The sequence below is a fragment of the Rhinolophus sinicus genome, chromosome 14, assembly GCF_057876585.1.
Source record: "Rhinolophus sinicus isolate RSI-liver-muscle chromosome 14, RSI-T2T, whole genome shotgun sequence".
NCBI lineage: Eukaryota > Metazoa > Chordata > Mammalia > Chiroptera > Rhinolophidae > Rhinolophus > Rhinolophus sinicus.
The window spans coordinates 109,799,213-109,814,183 of NC_142514.1; the positions used below are offsets into that span (position 1 = coordinate 109,799,213).

The 14,971-nt window shown below is 36.3% G+C and overlaps 1 protein-coding gene across 5 annotated transcripts in view; it reads left to right on the top strand.

Annotated features, from left to right (window-relative positions):
* ARHGAP20 (Rho GTPase activating protein 20) overlaps positions 1-14,971 on the top strand; it is a 153,043-nt gene that overhangs the window by 121,322 nt on the left and 16,750 nt on the right. For all 5 annotated transcript variants that reach the window (XM_019715315.3, XM_019715312.3, XM_074335514.2 and 2 more), the window contains 3 exons: positions 2,373-2,450; positions 4,799-4,865; positions 7,514-7,705. In XM_019715315.3, the coding sequence (XP_019570874.3) occupies positions 2,373-2,450; positions 4,799-4,865; positions 7,514-7,705 (337 nt within the window). The remainder of the gene's footprint in view (positions 1-2,372; positions 2,451-4,798; positions 4,866-7,513; positions 7,706-14,971) is intronic.

Consider the following 14,971-nt stretch of genomic DNA (forward strand, 5'->3'; position numbering starts at 1 on the left):
CAAACATTCTGACATGAGTGCCAGATGTCACTGCTTGAAGGAAAAACTCAAATTTTTATGGTATGAAGACTACAGAGATCTCCTGTAGCAAAGTAGCCTACATACATACATACACACAAACACACATACCATGTTTCCACAAAAATAACACCTAGCCAGACAATCAGCTCTAATGCGTCTTTTGGAGCAAAAATTAATATAAGACCCGGTATTATATTATATTATATTATGTTATATTATATTATATTATAATATTATATAGACCCAGTCTTATTTTACTTATAGTAAAATATGATCAGGTATTATATTAATTTTTGCTCCTAAAGATTCATTAGAGCTGATTGTCCAGCTAGGCCTTATTTTCGGGGAAACACAGTACATACATACATACATACATACATACATACATACATAGCCAACCAACCACCACTGTTTTTCTGCTGCTGGCTTTGATTCTGTTGTTGTGACGGTTACATTGAGGATTTTCATAGAAAGTCCCTTGAACTTTTTTTTTTTAACACTTTCAGTGGATGGAACATGTGTGCTTGAAAGAGGACTGGTGTCTCATTCTCATTTTGGAAGAGGAGACATGCAATATAGTTGGGTGCTGTGTTTTTATCACTGGTACCCTGCTTAATTCAACAATGATATGACACACTGTCCTTCGCTCCCTTAAGCTGCTTTGTAGCAAGAGTCTCCTTTCAGGGAGCCCTGCTTCCAGAAAGAGTGATTGCCCGCAAGTAAGAGTTCATGTATGGGGAAGCATTCTTTATCCTTGGCCTTTAGGTCTGCACCCTGTCAGTGAATTCTGCTAATATGGAAAAAAAAAAAAACACATTTTCAGTTTCGTCTGTTTGTTCTATTTGTTTACTAGCCAAAGAGCAGTATTTGATGAAATTTATTTGTTTTGTCTGCCAGAGAGGCATGCGGGGAAAAATACACGTCCTGCAATTACTGTTTTGAACATATATGCCAAATATTAAGAAAAGTTGTCTTAGAAACCAGGTACATTTGGAGTGATTAATAGTATTACAGCATAGATTCTTTACTTTACAAAAGATTTCATGAGAGAGTTTCTTTAAATTAAATGGCAGGGTGTACAGACTTCAAAAAAAAAAAAAAATGGCAGAAGCCTTTCATGAAATTTTATCTCAAGTTAAAGCCGAGTATTTAAAACATCTTTGCCACTCTAGTAGAAGACAAACACTGGGTTGGTTGGGTACTCCGTGCCCTCCCTGTTGGGTTCTAAGACACTTTTGCCCAATCCTTAGAGCTACAAGGAGCACAATTCGAAATCAGTTAACAAACAACCTTAAGAGGCAATTTGTCGTGTCAAGTAATTAGCTTGTAGTGAAATAACACTATAATGGAAGAATAAGTGATGAATCATCAATGGATTTCACTTAGCTTATTTTTATATCATTTTTTGTTTTATATCATTTTGCTTTCATTTATGCTACTTATTTGTGCCATGTAAGCCCTATCAGGGATACAGCCTTAATTCCTGATTTATCTGATAATTATAATATGTAAAACCGATGTGCATAGTAAATATTTCTTTTCTGATGATATAACGTTGTCTTATATTTAAACAATATGTTGGAATTCAGTGAACTCTATAGCTATCTCAGAATCTTGTTAATCCCTTTGTTTATTGTGAACTGTTTTTAACTAGTAATTTCTCAATGTAGTTTAGCACAGAGCTATTAGAGATACCCTATGCAATGGCAGAGTTGGTAACAGAATTGAGCTTTCTAAAATGTTCAGTCCTCCTTGCTAGACTCACTGGTTTTAAGGCCTCTACAGATTTCAACAATGAAAATCTCAGTTGCCACAGTGCCTGACATATAGAAAGTGCTCAATAAACAGTGGTTTCTAAAAATTCTAAACTTGAAATGTCTTTTATAACCAGTTCTTATTCTGATTTTACCTGAACTGACTTTTTACCATGCAAAGAAATAAAAACCCACACTGTGAAAACAGTATTCAGGAAGAAACAGAAATAGCTCTCTCCCTCTTTTATTCCATGTTGCATTATGGAAATGATGCAAAGGATCAACCTTACTGATTTCTTTTTGGTTGGGAGGGTGGTCCATGTACTTTTCTTGAAATATATTTACTTTTTTCTTTCTTGCCTCAGTGAGCCACATGTTCTTTATTTTAAGAGAAATAGATGGTTTATTAAGAGGCATGTATAATGAAATGAAAGTAAATTATAATCAAAGGTTTCTGTTCTAATTAAGTCAGATGTTTTACCCTGTCAGCACTTGAAATCAGATTTGCTTTTAGATAATCATTTGACAATAATTACTTGTTCTCCTGTTTTAAAATTCTTTATTCATAGCTGTATTTCTTATTTCTTTTTTCTACAGTCTAAAACTATAACAATAACAAATTCAGATACAGCAAATGAAGTTATCAACATGTCACTACCAATGCTAGGAATAACTGTAAGTGACTCTGCTAGATATTCTTAATTAACAATCTTTGATGCTTTAGATTCATGTAAATATTATCCCTTCCATCATAAGACAGCTAGAGATATCAGTCATATTTTGTTCCCAGAAATGTAGAAAATAAGGACAGTAAATTCTTATTATCTTAATATTGGGTGCTATTCTTTTACTCCCATTTTAAAAACCTGTGTGAACTGAAAAGCATAAGATTAGACTCTAATTTTAGAGTGGTAATAAAACAATATGTATTTTTATTGTATATGCTATATACATATATAGTTGGGGAGGGTTTTTCTCCTTTTTCTTTTTCTTTTCTTTTTTTTTTTTTTTTTTTTTTTTTTTTGGTATAAGGTTCTTAATAAGAAAGTTTCAACCTCCTTCTCCTTTCCCACTTGTCACTATATGACTATTCTTTCCCCATATCCTCTCCTGGTTCTTCTCCCTTACCTAATTATTCTCTTATTATCCCAAGATTCAGTAAGTCTTAGGATGATGAATTCTGAAGGATTTGCTCTGTAGTAGAATTTTTAAATAAAGAACACATAGCTAGAAACCATATTCACGACTGCTGGTCCAGAGGATGAGAGGGCTGGTGCCTCTAATGAATTGGCTAATTAAAAAACAAGCTTTGAATTAGGTCATGGATTTAAAGAGTTTTAGTGTGCACACCACATTTTCCCCTGTTTTGCTTTTAGCTTCTGCTTCTTTTAAAGACAAGTTTTTTAAATGTTATTAATGGACAAGATTGGAATATTTGAGGATGACGTAGGGTAAAGAGAATTAGAAAATTCTCCTCCCTACTGGCATAGAGGAGTGACATTCAGAAGGATAGAAACTAAAGGAAACACTTGGACAACACCATTTCGTGAGTGAGATTCTCTATAAATATGCAAACATGGTGTTACTATGAGGTAACATACGAGTTTGGACAATTAAGTTCACGAACTCATCCTAGAAAAAGTGCTGTATACCTCATTGCTGAATATCACTACGGTCACTTTCGAAGTACTCCCCTGGGGAAGCTATGCACCAACACCAGCACCTTCATAGAAATTTTGGAGCTCTTTTTCTGGAATGGCTATCAGAGCTGTCGTCATATAACCCTTGATCTCCTGAATGTCATCAAAATGTCTTCCTTTCAATATTTCTTTATCTTCAGGTAAAGAAGTCACTGGGGCCCAGATCAGGAGAGTAGGGAGGGTGTTCCAATACAGTTATTTGTTTACTGGCTACAAACTCCCTCACACACAGTGCTTGTGAGCTGGTGCATTGTCGTGATGTAAGCGCCATGAATTGTTGGTGAAAAGTTCAGGTTGTCTGACTTTTCACGCAATCTTTTCAGCACTTCTAAATAGTAAACTTGGTTAACTGTTTGTCCAGTTGGTACGAATTCATAATGAATAATCCTTCTGATATCAAAATAGGTTAGCTACATCATTTGAACAAGTTCATGAACTTAGTTGTCAGACCTCGCATATTATAAAACTCAGAGCAACTATAGACACTTCATATTTGGATAGTACATCTCTCCAAAACACCATATAAGTCAAGATAGAACCCTAAAAAAAAAAAATATTTAACCCACAGAAAACCAAAAGATGCATTAGAGCTGATTGTCGGCTAGGTATTATTTTCGGGGAAACACAGTAATTCTGCTAGTGAACAATTCCGTTTTTTGGGTTTTTTTGGGAGGGGGGTTATGTCACTGGACCTATTCTCTAGGCAGAATTCTTGTCCTTTCTGTCCCCAAGATTGGATTTGCCCAAAAGGAAGCCAATGACTGTGCCAGTTACCTATCTCCTTTCCCTCAGAAACAGCTGAGCTCATAGTCAGCCTTTGTGATTTTGCTTTTTCATCACAGACATAGCAGTGTTTGTGGCTTCCTGAATAACAAGGTTGTCTTTGCAGGGGCATGTTGGAGATAAGTCCAATATTCCCTGAGAAGTCTGAAGACATAGCATAAGTCAGGGTTCTAAAGAAAAGATTAGTCTTTTAGAACACAAGGAACTTTCTCTCCCTTTGTGAAAGGACATGTATATGATTTCACATTCTGTGGGCTACCCATAATAATGAGTAGTTCCACTGCAGTTCTTGGATCCCTGGCAATCATTATGAAAAGACAGGATTCCTGAAGACTCCTGAGTACTGTTAGGGATTGGAGAAGGGGAGAAGGCTTGTAGGAATTAGCACTGGCGTCTTCAAAAACTATAATGCCGCATGAATCTGAAGGCATTTATATTGTCCCCATTTTAATTTTTTTGCAAAACATAAAAACATCAAAAAATGTCTCCTCCTTCAATTACCAAACTTGAAAGAATTATTGTTAATTCTTTTATTTCCAGGGCTCTGAGAGAGATTACCAATTATGGGTCAATTCTGGCAAAGAAGCGGCCCCATATCCACTTATTGGTAAGTTTCTGTGAAAATCTAAGATAGGATTGATTGTATTTTCATTATAATTCTAAATGTCAAATGGTCATATGGTCCTAAGCTTAATTACTATTAAATATTAAATCCCATAAATTCATTTATTCATTTAATAAATATCTATCAAGCATTCTCTATATGCTAGACAAATAACATCTCTTCACTCAAGCAGCTGATAGTATAGTTGGGAAGAGAAATGGAAATTTTCCTCTCTTCTTTTACACTTTACAAAGAGAGCTATCTTGCCAAGCCTTTTGAAGTTTTTTTCTAGGAGAAAGCAATATGTAGTGGTATTTCTTTTCTCCTAATATTTATTTTTCATATTCAGTTATTGAATTACCTGCTCCCTTTTCTACCTAATACATTGCCTCTATGGAAGACCATCTAGAATGCAATCATGCCTCTTAATCTCACAGACATCATAAAGAAAATAAGATTAACCCATTTAGATTCCGAAAAATCTTCACTGACTTACCAACTAGCTAGTACTTCACTAATTTACTTTGCTATTTCTCTAGCCAAATTTCTCAGCATTTGTTTTAAGGAATTATTGGTAAATAGTTACATCTCACCTTATTTAAATCATTTAGCTAAAAAATATTTTTTGTTCAGTTAAGTTCGTTCAGTGTTGTTAACAAATAGAGCAATTAAAATAAGGGAAAGTATCTATAGCAAATCTTGAGATAATGACAGTAATGCTGATGATGATGACGATATCTGTTAATTTGTAAATGCTTACCATCGCCAGGCATTGTGCAAAGCATATCATTTGCATTACCTCATGTAATCCTTTCATTTACCTGTCAGGTCACTACTGTGTAGTTGAGAATTCTTCAAGTGATCTTAATAATCTAAAACCAAATTTTTCTACAAAATGTGTATTCTCAGATTTAAAATAAAACCAGCCATCATGTGTGTAACTGAGGACAAAATTCACTGCATTTCCCATTTCTTTTTTGATGTGATAATTTTTGTAAATATCAATGAACAACAATTAAAATTGTGCTTAAAAATCAAATAAACACTTAAAATAATTTTAATGAAATATATTAATTTAATTAAAACTATGTAACTTTAAGGCTTAAAACTGCCTCAAGCTGTATCTCTAATTCTCACTAAAAAACCACGGGACACAGGACACGATTGTTATTTCACAGCAATTCTTCATTTATATTTATTTTAACATGCCTTGCACACTTCACTTGTAGATTAGCTGCTTGCTATTTTGATAAGCTGAGTTTGTTTTATTGCTGTCATAGTAGTCCTTTTTTTTTTTTTTTTGCCTTAATCCCTGGAAGCTGCTGCAGTACATGATATCAATGTAACACTGACACTGTGTGCCAGATGGAGGGAGAGTTCACTGAGTTACGTTCAGTGATAAATCAGGAATAGAAGAGAACTTACTCTCTGTACTTCAAAGACAAAATAAATGAATAAACAAAACAGAAACAAACTCATAGATACAGTGAACATTTTGATGATTGCCAGAGGAGAGGGAGTGTGGGGGTAGGTGTAAAAGGGGAAGGGATTAAGAAGTATAAATTGGTAGTTTTTAAAAATAGTTATGGAGATGTAAAGTACGGCATAGGGAATATAGTCAATAATATGGTAATAACTGTATATGGTGTCAGATGGGTCCTAGACTTATTGGGGTGATCACTTCATAAGTTATATAAATGTCTAATCACTATGTTGTATACCTGAAACTAATATAATATTGTATGTCAACTAGAATTGAAAAATAAAAATTATTTTAAAAATACATAAGTAATGCAAATAGGTCAAAATGTAAGCAAAACAAATCTACAGCACAATGGTGCTTGAGGATTCAATTAAGAAAATACAATTACTTAAGAGTACTAAAGAGCAAAAACTCATATTGCAGTCAGATGCCCAGCGTTTAGTTTCTCTAGTTTACAGATTCCTTGTTGCATCTTGTTTCTGTTTCTATTATAATACCCTGCAGTCTCCTTTCTGATGATTGCCTATGAACACCAATCTCAGAGGGCAACAGTGGGAGGGAAGCATAAAACAAACAAACCAGTCCTGATGCTCTTGAGTAACTGACTATGTAACTAAAAAAAGTAATCTTTTTCAGACAGACATCTTGTGTTGAATAATAGTAATGAGTGATGCTTGAAATATATAGTACTTTGCCTTTATTATTTAAGTACGATTCACCACTAACATTTACTTATTTGATCCTTATAATACTGTGTGATGGGTAAGGTAAATATTTTAAATCATGGATTTGAGCTGAGAGGTGAAGGATTTGCAGATATAGTTAATGTCAAAGGAAAAATTAGAATACCCTTAAGTATTCTTAGATGTGAACACGGGAAACATCACACTGTGCCACTCACAAACTAATCTGTCCATTGCAAACAAGATATTCTTTAAAGTCTGGCTTTTTGTCCCTCTCCCCCACCCGCTTAAAACTACTCTGGTAGGGCCACCTGCATAGTGCAGTGGTCTCCAACTGTAAGAATGTGCGTGATGATCATTCAGTCAACAAAAGGATTCTTTATACCAAAATCCCAGGAGCAAACTGCAGTACATTCCAGTGTGTAGCACACATGCTCACAGTACCAGTCGGCCTACAGTCTACATTCAGATTTTTCTCTGTGTAGGGCATGAGTATCCGTATGGAATCAAAATGAGCCATCTTCGAGACACTGCCCTCCTGACACAGTTATCAGAGGACCCCACCAGCCCTTCCAACCTCCAAGAGCCCTTCCTCATGGATCAGCTGCCCCGAGAGATGCAGTGCCAGTTCATCCTGAAGCCCAGCCGCCTGGCTGCAGCCCAGCAGCAACTGAGCGGTGAGTTGATTCTCCTCCTTCATTGAGCCCTTTTTTAGCAAAAGTTTTCATTCCTGGAAACGTTAGTCCAAAGGCAAAGACCCAGACTTCCAGCCAAACGAGGTATTTTTTCACTTGAATTTGCTAGGGGTTTTGATAGGAAAGGTGGAGTTTTGGAAGATAGTTTTATAAATCAGCAGTAGGTGTGACTGACTTGTAATCATCAGCCAGGAGCAGTGCAGTCTGTTCCTTCTTTCTTCACTATTCCTTCCGCTTTAACTCCTGGCCCACTGCAGAGTCAGAGGCACTGACAGTGCTGCAGGGGCTTCAATGCCTTCTTTGTACTGTAACACATTGCACTGTGTGTTCTGCTAGTCACGTTACAAAAAGGAGGCTGTCACTGGTGGTTGGCAGGAGGCTGCGGTGCCCTACCTGGATCCTGGTACTGATAAGTATATGAAGACTGAGGTGATTTCCACAGAAATCCCTCCTTAGTCTACTAATCTAATCTGAATTCCCTGTTACCATAGCCAGCTCTTACTCACCCCATAATAAAAAAATGATAAAAGTGATCTTCAACACAGGGGACCAGCATGTACCCTAACCCAAGTCTGAGCTTTAAGCCTTCACTCTGAAAGTAAGATTGTATAAGAAATAGAAGAAAAAGGATACCAACAAATGTGAGATAGTGATAAAATTGATAGTGAATTTCTGTAGCTGCCTTTGTGAATTTGAACCAACTGGGCGACTCAGTGAACAGTGGCAACTATTTTATACACACACCCACACACACATGCACATCCAACTTTTTCCTTTATTCAAGTCATCTGGCCAACACCAGCTGTAAAAACTTTGCTTGCATTTGCACTAGTCATCTTCTCTCCTGTAATGGTAAATTGAGTTTTCGGACTCTGGGGCTGTTTACTCACATCTTTGGGCTATTTTGAAGGGGTATTAGAGATGGTTGTAATTTCCCATCCACTAAAATGTGAGTTCCGTGAAGGCAGAGACTTTGGTCTGTTTTGTTCACTGCTCTATTCCCAGCACCTGGAACCGTGCCTGACATGTATAAATAAATCAATAAGTATGTTTGAATGAATGAATTTATTAATGTCTTGTTACTACTGATTAAAAATACAAAGGGAACATTGCCTTCATAACTAAGCTGAGAAGAATAGTATTTTACCCGTCTACCTTTATACCCAGGTTTTTCAAAATGATTTCTCTGGGTCCCTTGTCAATTTTATTTTAATTAATTTGACCGATAAGCAGAGGTCAAGAATCTTAACAGTTTTACCCAATTTTGCCAATGACTTGCTTAATTAAATTGTAGGCATCCTCTTCTAAACAGGGCTTATTACTGTTTCTCCCAACTATAAGTTAGGATATTATTATTTGCAGCTATTGGTGACTCACGGTAAATGCGATCAAGGCTGAAGGAACTATAGACCACTGGTGCCAACCTTGGTGGGCACCAGAATCGCCTGTGCAGCTAAAACATTACAAGTGAACTAGTTCTGCATTTTTAAATACAGAAAATTTTAATGAACAACTGCTTTGGAAACCACTAATTTAGATCAGGGATCATGAGCAACCATTTTCTATAAAAGGCGAGATAGTAAAATTTGCAGGTTAAGAGACAAAATCAAGGCTATTATTTAGGTACATATGTAACAAGAGAGAGAACAAATTTCCACACTTTTGTATCGATGATATGCAATATATAATAATAATAACTGAGTACAATTTTCTGTCATACATGTCTACTAATGAGAAAAATTGAATTATTTTGGGGGGATACCATTTTGCTTAATTGAGGTTCAAAGTTAGTGTTCGAGTCATCAAAATTGATTGCAAATGTTCTGATCGGTAATGAGATTTTATATATTTCATCTTTTAAAATATTTATTCACACAATTAGGTACTGCCAAATGCTGAAATAATTCTACAAGCACATAATTTTAATTGAGTATACTCCTCTCTTCAAAGACATTTGTAGAATTTTGTTAGGTTCTTCTTTTGATATTTGCCTTTTAGCATGTCATTTCATTGCAGATAAATCACTTCCCATTGAAGGTTAGGTAGAAGCTCTTCAATTGCACAGTTAAATGGGTTTTGATACATGGACATTTGCTTTGCACTTGCACTAAGCTCAGTAAAATACGTCTGGAACTGTAGTTTGAGCTCAGAAAATATGCTGCTACAAATTTGTATGGGAATGGAGGTCTTGCTTCTTGTTTTAACTTTTGACAGCATGAAAAGAGTATAAAAGTGCTTGGCATTACTTGTTATCAAATGTTAGTTGTTTTCTAAATGAAACTTACAAAAATTTTGTATACAAACACTGTTTTTCCTTGTCATTTAGGTTGATTCATTAAGAAACATCATAAATTTGCAGCAAAAACTGATTTCCAAAGCCATTCAGTATTTATTAATAATGGTTGAGGGCAATTCTTCACAAAAATTTCAGTCTTAGCCCTAAGTTCAAATATAACTTCACTGCTAAGCCATTGAATTCCTGTGTAATAGTACAAGTCAGACTATTTGGCTACTGTTTCTAACAGAAAGTCACAGACTGACAATGGTTAAGTCCACAAGAGTGAATGAAGTTCATTGATAACACTACTGACCCAGTAACAGCTGATAGAGTCAAATATTTTCCACACAGTACCACTGATGAATAATACAATGAATAACCATAAGCATTAAATACTTTACATTTTCGCAAGTATTGTAAATTTATACTTTTATATAAATTATACTTTTTTCTGCTGCACACACTTTTACTACCATCATATATAACATATTTTAGCAGATTCTGCTTCATGTTGTACTGAATTACTGTTTTCTCAACTTCTTTGAAAATATTTTCACCTGTGGTTGTTCCACACAGACTATTCAAGGCACATTCTTCAGTCACTTCAAAGCAGTGACTTCCAGAATAGACAACCAAGCAATATTGATAACATCTGTTAACCAATCAAGAACTAAAGAAAGTCACTAGAAATGCTTTGCCTTGTTTTTTAGTTTTCTATTGATATTACTCCTAATATCCTCAACTATTCAAGCAGCTGTTCTCACGAAAAGGCAAACAATCTCAAATCTAATTTCTCTGTACAAATTTCTTCAGCTACTGCAAGCACACAAGATTTAGTCAACTCACCATTGGTAAATGACTTTCTTTGCATGGCTAACAAATGAGCCACTCAGAAACTTAACATTTTTTCCAGGGTCGTTTTGATTTTTTATCTTTGTGGAGAAATGCTGCAGTGTTGAGATATTTCATTTTAAATGTTCTAAATTTTTCTGATCACTGCTTTCCTTGAGTTGGGAATGAGTGCTTAGTCTGGTAAAGTGACATATTTTGTATTCTTTTATCACAGCTCTTATGTCATTGCACAATTAGCAAAATACTTTGCCATTTAATTCAATAACAAAGTCATCCGTACTTCACTGTACCTTGAAAGCTCAACATTAGAAGTTCACTTTTATCTTGTCTTCTTGTTTAGACATGATGGGTAATAAAAATATTAAATGTTGCAATATCATTATTCACGTGGCACTGAAAACACTGTCAAGATATAAATGTGTCACTGCAATTTGTCGCACTGAGAAGCAGTGCAAAGCAGTGAGAGCACCACCTGTTCGTATAGTGTGTGTCACAACGATTCAGCTGTACATTGCTTATGAAGCGAAAGCAGCCACGGACAATACATAAACAAATGAGTGTGGCTGTGTTCCAATAAAACTATGGACAGTAAAATTTTAATTTCCTATAATTATTATTTGTAACTAAATATTATTATTCTTTTGATTTTTTTTCAACCTTTTAAAAATGGTGAAAACCTTTCTTAGCTCACATGCTATCCAAAGAAAGGTAGCAGGCCAAATTTGGCCTGCAGAGCATAGTTTGCTGCCCTCCGATTTAGATGACTGAAATGCACATTTAATCAGAAACATTTTCGCTGAAGTCTTCTACCAAACTTTATACCAGCACTTCACCCAAGTAATAGAACTATCTCATTTGACTTGTCTCCATGCCTTTCCTGTTACATCTTTGTAGAGTTTTAATTAGAGGTAGAAAAGCCAGAAGGAATGTAGAAAGACTGAATAATTGTAGAGTCTAGAAATTCTAAAAGTGGAGTTATTGACCACTGGATGATGACACTCTTCATAATGTTAACAAGTAATCTCTGTGTAGAATTTAAGTTTATAAAATACTTGCTTTTAAGCTCCGAAACAATCGTGTAAGCTAATATTATTATCCCAACTTACAAATAAGCAGATTCAGAGTATGTTCAGGATCACGAAGCATGTAACAGCAGAGCTGAAACCAAAACTAGGTCTTCGTCCTTAATCTTGCTCTTGTCACTTGACCTCACTGCCATGAGGGGTGCACATGTGAGCACTAACTCTCTTCATAAAATGGAGACCATTTTATATAGTTACTGTTTGTCTTACTGTTAACCCCCACTGCTTCTGATACTGCTCTTGATTTTGTTTTAATTTGAAGGCAACATATGGAAGATTGTTTTCAGCACTCTCATAGCCTAATTGTGATATACAAAATATTACCGTATGATCGAATATCAAAATTTAATGTGCTTTTATTCTTTTCTAATTTTTTAATTGTATTCAATTCATTGGGGTGACATTGGTTAGTAAAATTACATAGGTTCCAAGTGTACAATTCTATAATACATTATCTATATTTTGCACTAATGTGCTTTTAAAGTCCACACTCTGTCACCTTCTTTCCCACCCTCTGTGCCCCATGTCATGAAATAAGCCACAACTAGAATAAAGATATAACTCCGTATCTCAGGGAGGCTTTCTCTAGTTAGGTTAAGGAAAATATCTCAGTTATCCAAAATAACTTTAGGAGGGAATATCATCCCAAATCTGTTTTTGAAATGTCTGCCTCAGTGTGAGGAAGATCTATTACATGCTGTAGTATCACTCTGGAAAGGGAGTAGCAATAGAGCTCTCAGAAGGCTGCCCCTGTGACTTAGATTCCTATAACTCCGCCTTGGGGTGGTTGGTCCCCATTGAGACAGCTCTAGTGTTAATTGGGGGTTCCAGATATAGACATTAAAGACCTGCCCTCAAGACCCAACTCAAATATCACTTCCAAGAGATCTGTGTTCCTTCAGGCAGGTAGTTGCCCCCTTCACTGTGTCTCCAGAGCACTTTATACGTATCTCTAATGTACCACATAAAAAAAGTACATTACGCTGATTTGTTTGCATGTCTCATTAGACTGTGAGCTTGCTTAAAGCCTGGGAACTCGTAGTAGTGTATGGAACAGGGAAGTTAAATGGAAGATTCAATGGCTTAGTCACACCCAGTATGGAAAACTGCAGTGGAGCAGAAGAGTTCTGGGGTTGAAGTGGGATCGTTCTGGGAATGGTGCAAAGTAGCTCCAAAGCTTCTAGCCTGAATTGAATTCCCAGTTCTGTACCCACAGCAGGCTCACCTTCCACATCTGCTCCAGACCCAGGGCTCATGGGGACTGAATTTTCATGATAGATGGTAAACTATGGGACGCAACTTTTGCTTCTACTGGTTTGCCCTGTCATTCTAGTATTCTCCCAGATGTATTTCCTACCCTGGGGGTAGGGGGGAAGCTATTCTTAATTCGGGGAGTTATGGGGCTAGAATAGAATTTCTAAGTAAGGATTCATTGTTGTGATTATTATTTTACAAGCACAAACTTTAAAGAATTATAACTTTTAATATTCAAGACCCTAATTTAAGCATGAAGAAACGCTAGCTGAATCTGGCCAGGATTGTTTAGGAAAGTCAGATTTACATGAATTTAGTTTTCTCTACATTTACATCACCCTTATATTTTTAATAGCAATAGCATGATTTTCATCAGCCTTTGACATTTAGAAAGTAAGAGCTATGCATTAAAAGCTCTTCAAGAAAGTAAACTTTAATGAAATTTTTTTCCTCTCAGTCCCAGAGGGAACATGAACTCTAAAATTGAATGTTGTACATAACAAAAGGCATGGCTACAGCTGAAAGTATTTATAATACAGTACAGGACTCAATTTCTACTTTATCCTCTGTCTACACTCATAGGATAGCTGGGTATATAACTTTATGATAAATCATTCTTCCTAAGAAGTGTGTGAAAGCTAAAACATCAAATAAATTTGACAGTTTTAGAAATAATGAATCCAGATTAAATGTGAGGAAACTAGACGAAGTACAACTACTCAACATATATAAACATACATATTAAACAAACATTTGCACAGATTGACATTGCTAGGCATTGTGGAAACCCCTCCTGGGTTTAAGAATGGGTTTAGTTTCCTTTTCTGTTTTTTCAAAATGGTATAGGTTGGGAAGGTCAGGGCAGGAACAAAGTGCTCTAGTTAAGCAGAGTCTGGTATTCTTTCCTGCCTGCATATTTTGCGAAGGCTGTTACAGCAGATGGACAGTGGGTGTGGGGAGGACGTCCTCTGTGGGGAGGAGATTGGTGTTTTAGCAGCTTTAATCAAGATTACTGTGACCCATGCCCTCAGCGAAACAGTACTTGTCATGTATTATCCTCCGTAACCCTCTCAATAAGCCTTGGAGAGGTAGGTAATATCATTGCAAAGTTGAGTAAAGAAGTTAACTAACTTATCCAAATAAGTATCTGAGCCAGGGGTGTAACTGGGCTCCTGACTCCAGAGCCAAAGACCATTCATTACACCTAGTGTGTGCACACCGGTCATGCACTTACTGTATCTGGAGGAAGCCACGTGTGGAGGATAGTGTGCAGGCCATTCAGTAAAATGTTATTTATTTGTTTATCCTCCCACAACTTGGCTTTTTTCAGTATTTGGTTTAATTTGGTTATTCTGAGGAAATAAAATGCTACAGTACATTATAGCCAAACAATACAAAACATTTCTTTGAAATTTGCATTTGACACTGTGACCAGGTCCCCCCTGAAAGACCATCTCCTTCAGTGTTCCATTGTCAGGGAATGCTGAGGAGCTAAACATCATCTCTGGTAGCTTGCTTGGGTGTCAGTGCCCCACAGCCAGAGTTTAATGGCCAAGTCCCAGGCACTCTCCCTGGAAAATGGAGTCAGACCCTATGCGAGTGCCACCTGAGCGTCTGGCTCCCCAAATCTCTGCTCCAGGCTTGCATGCTTCAGGGTCTGTAGAGATTTGGGCAGAATTTATACGCTGTATTTGGGATGCCCTCTGTTCAGTTTTCTCCTAGGATTTCCCCTCCTCATTTTCCAGCTGCTGTGGTTACCTCCATCTCCATTCTCCAATTCTT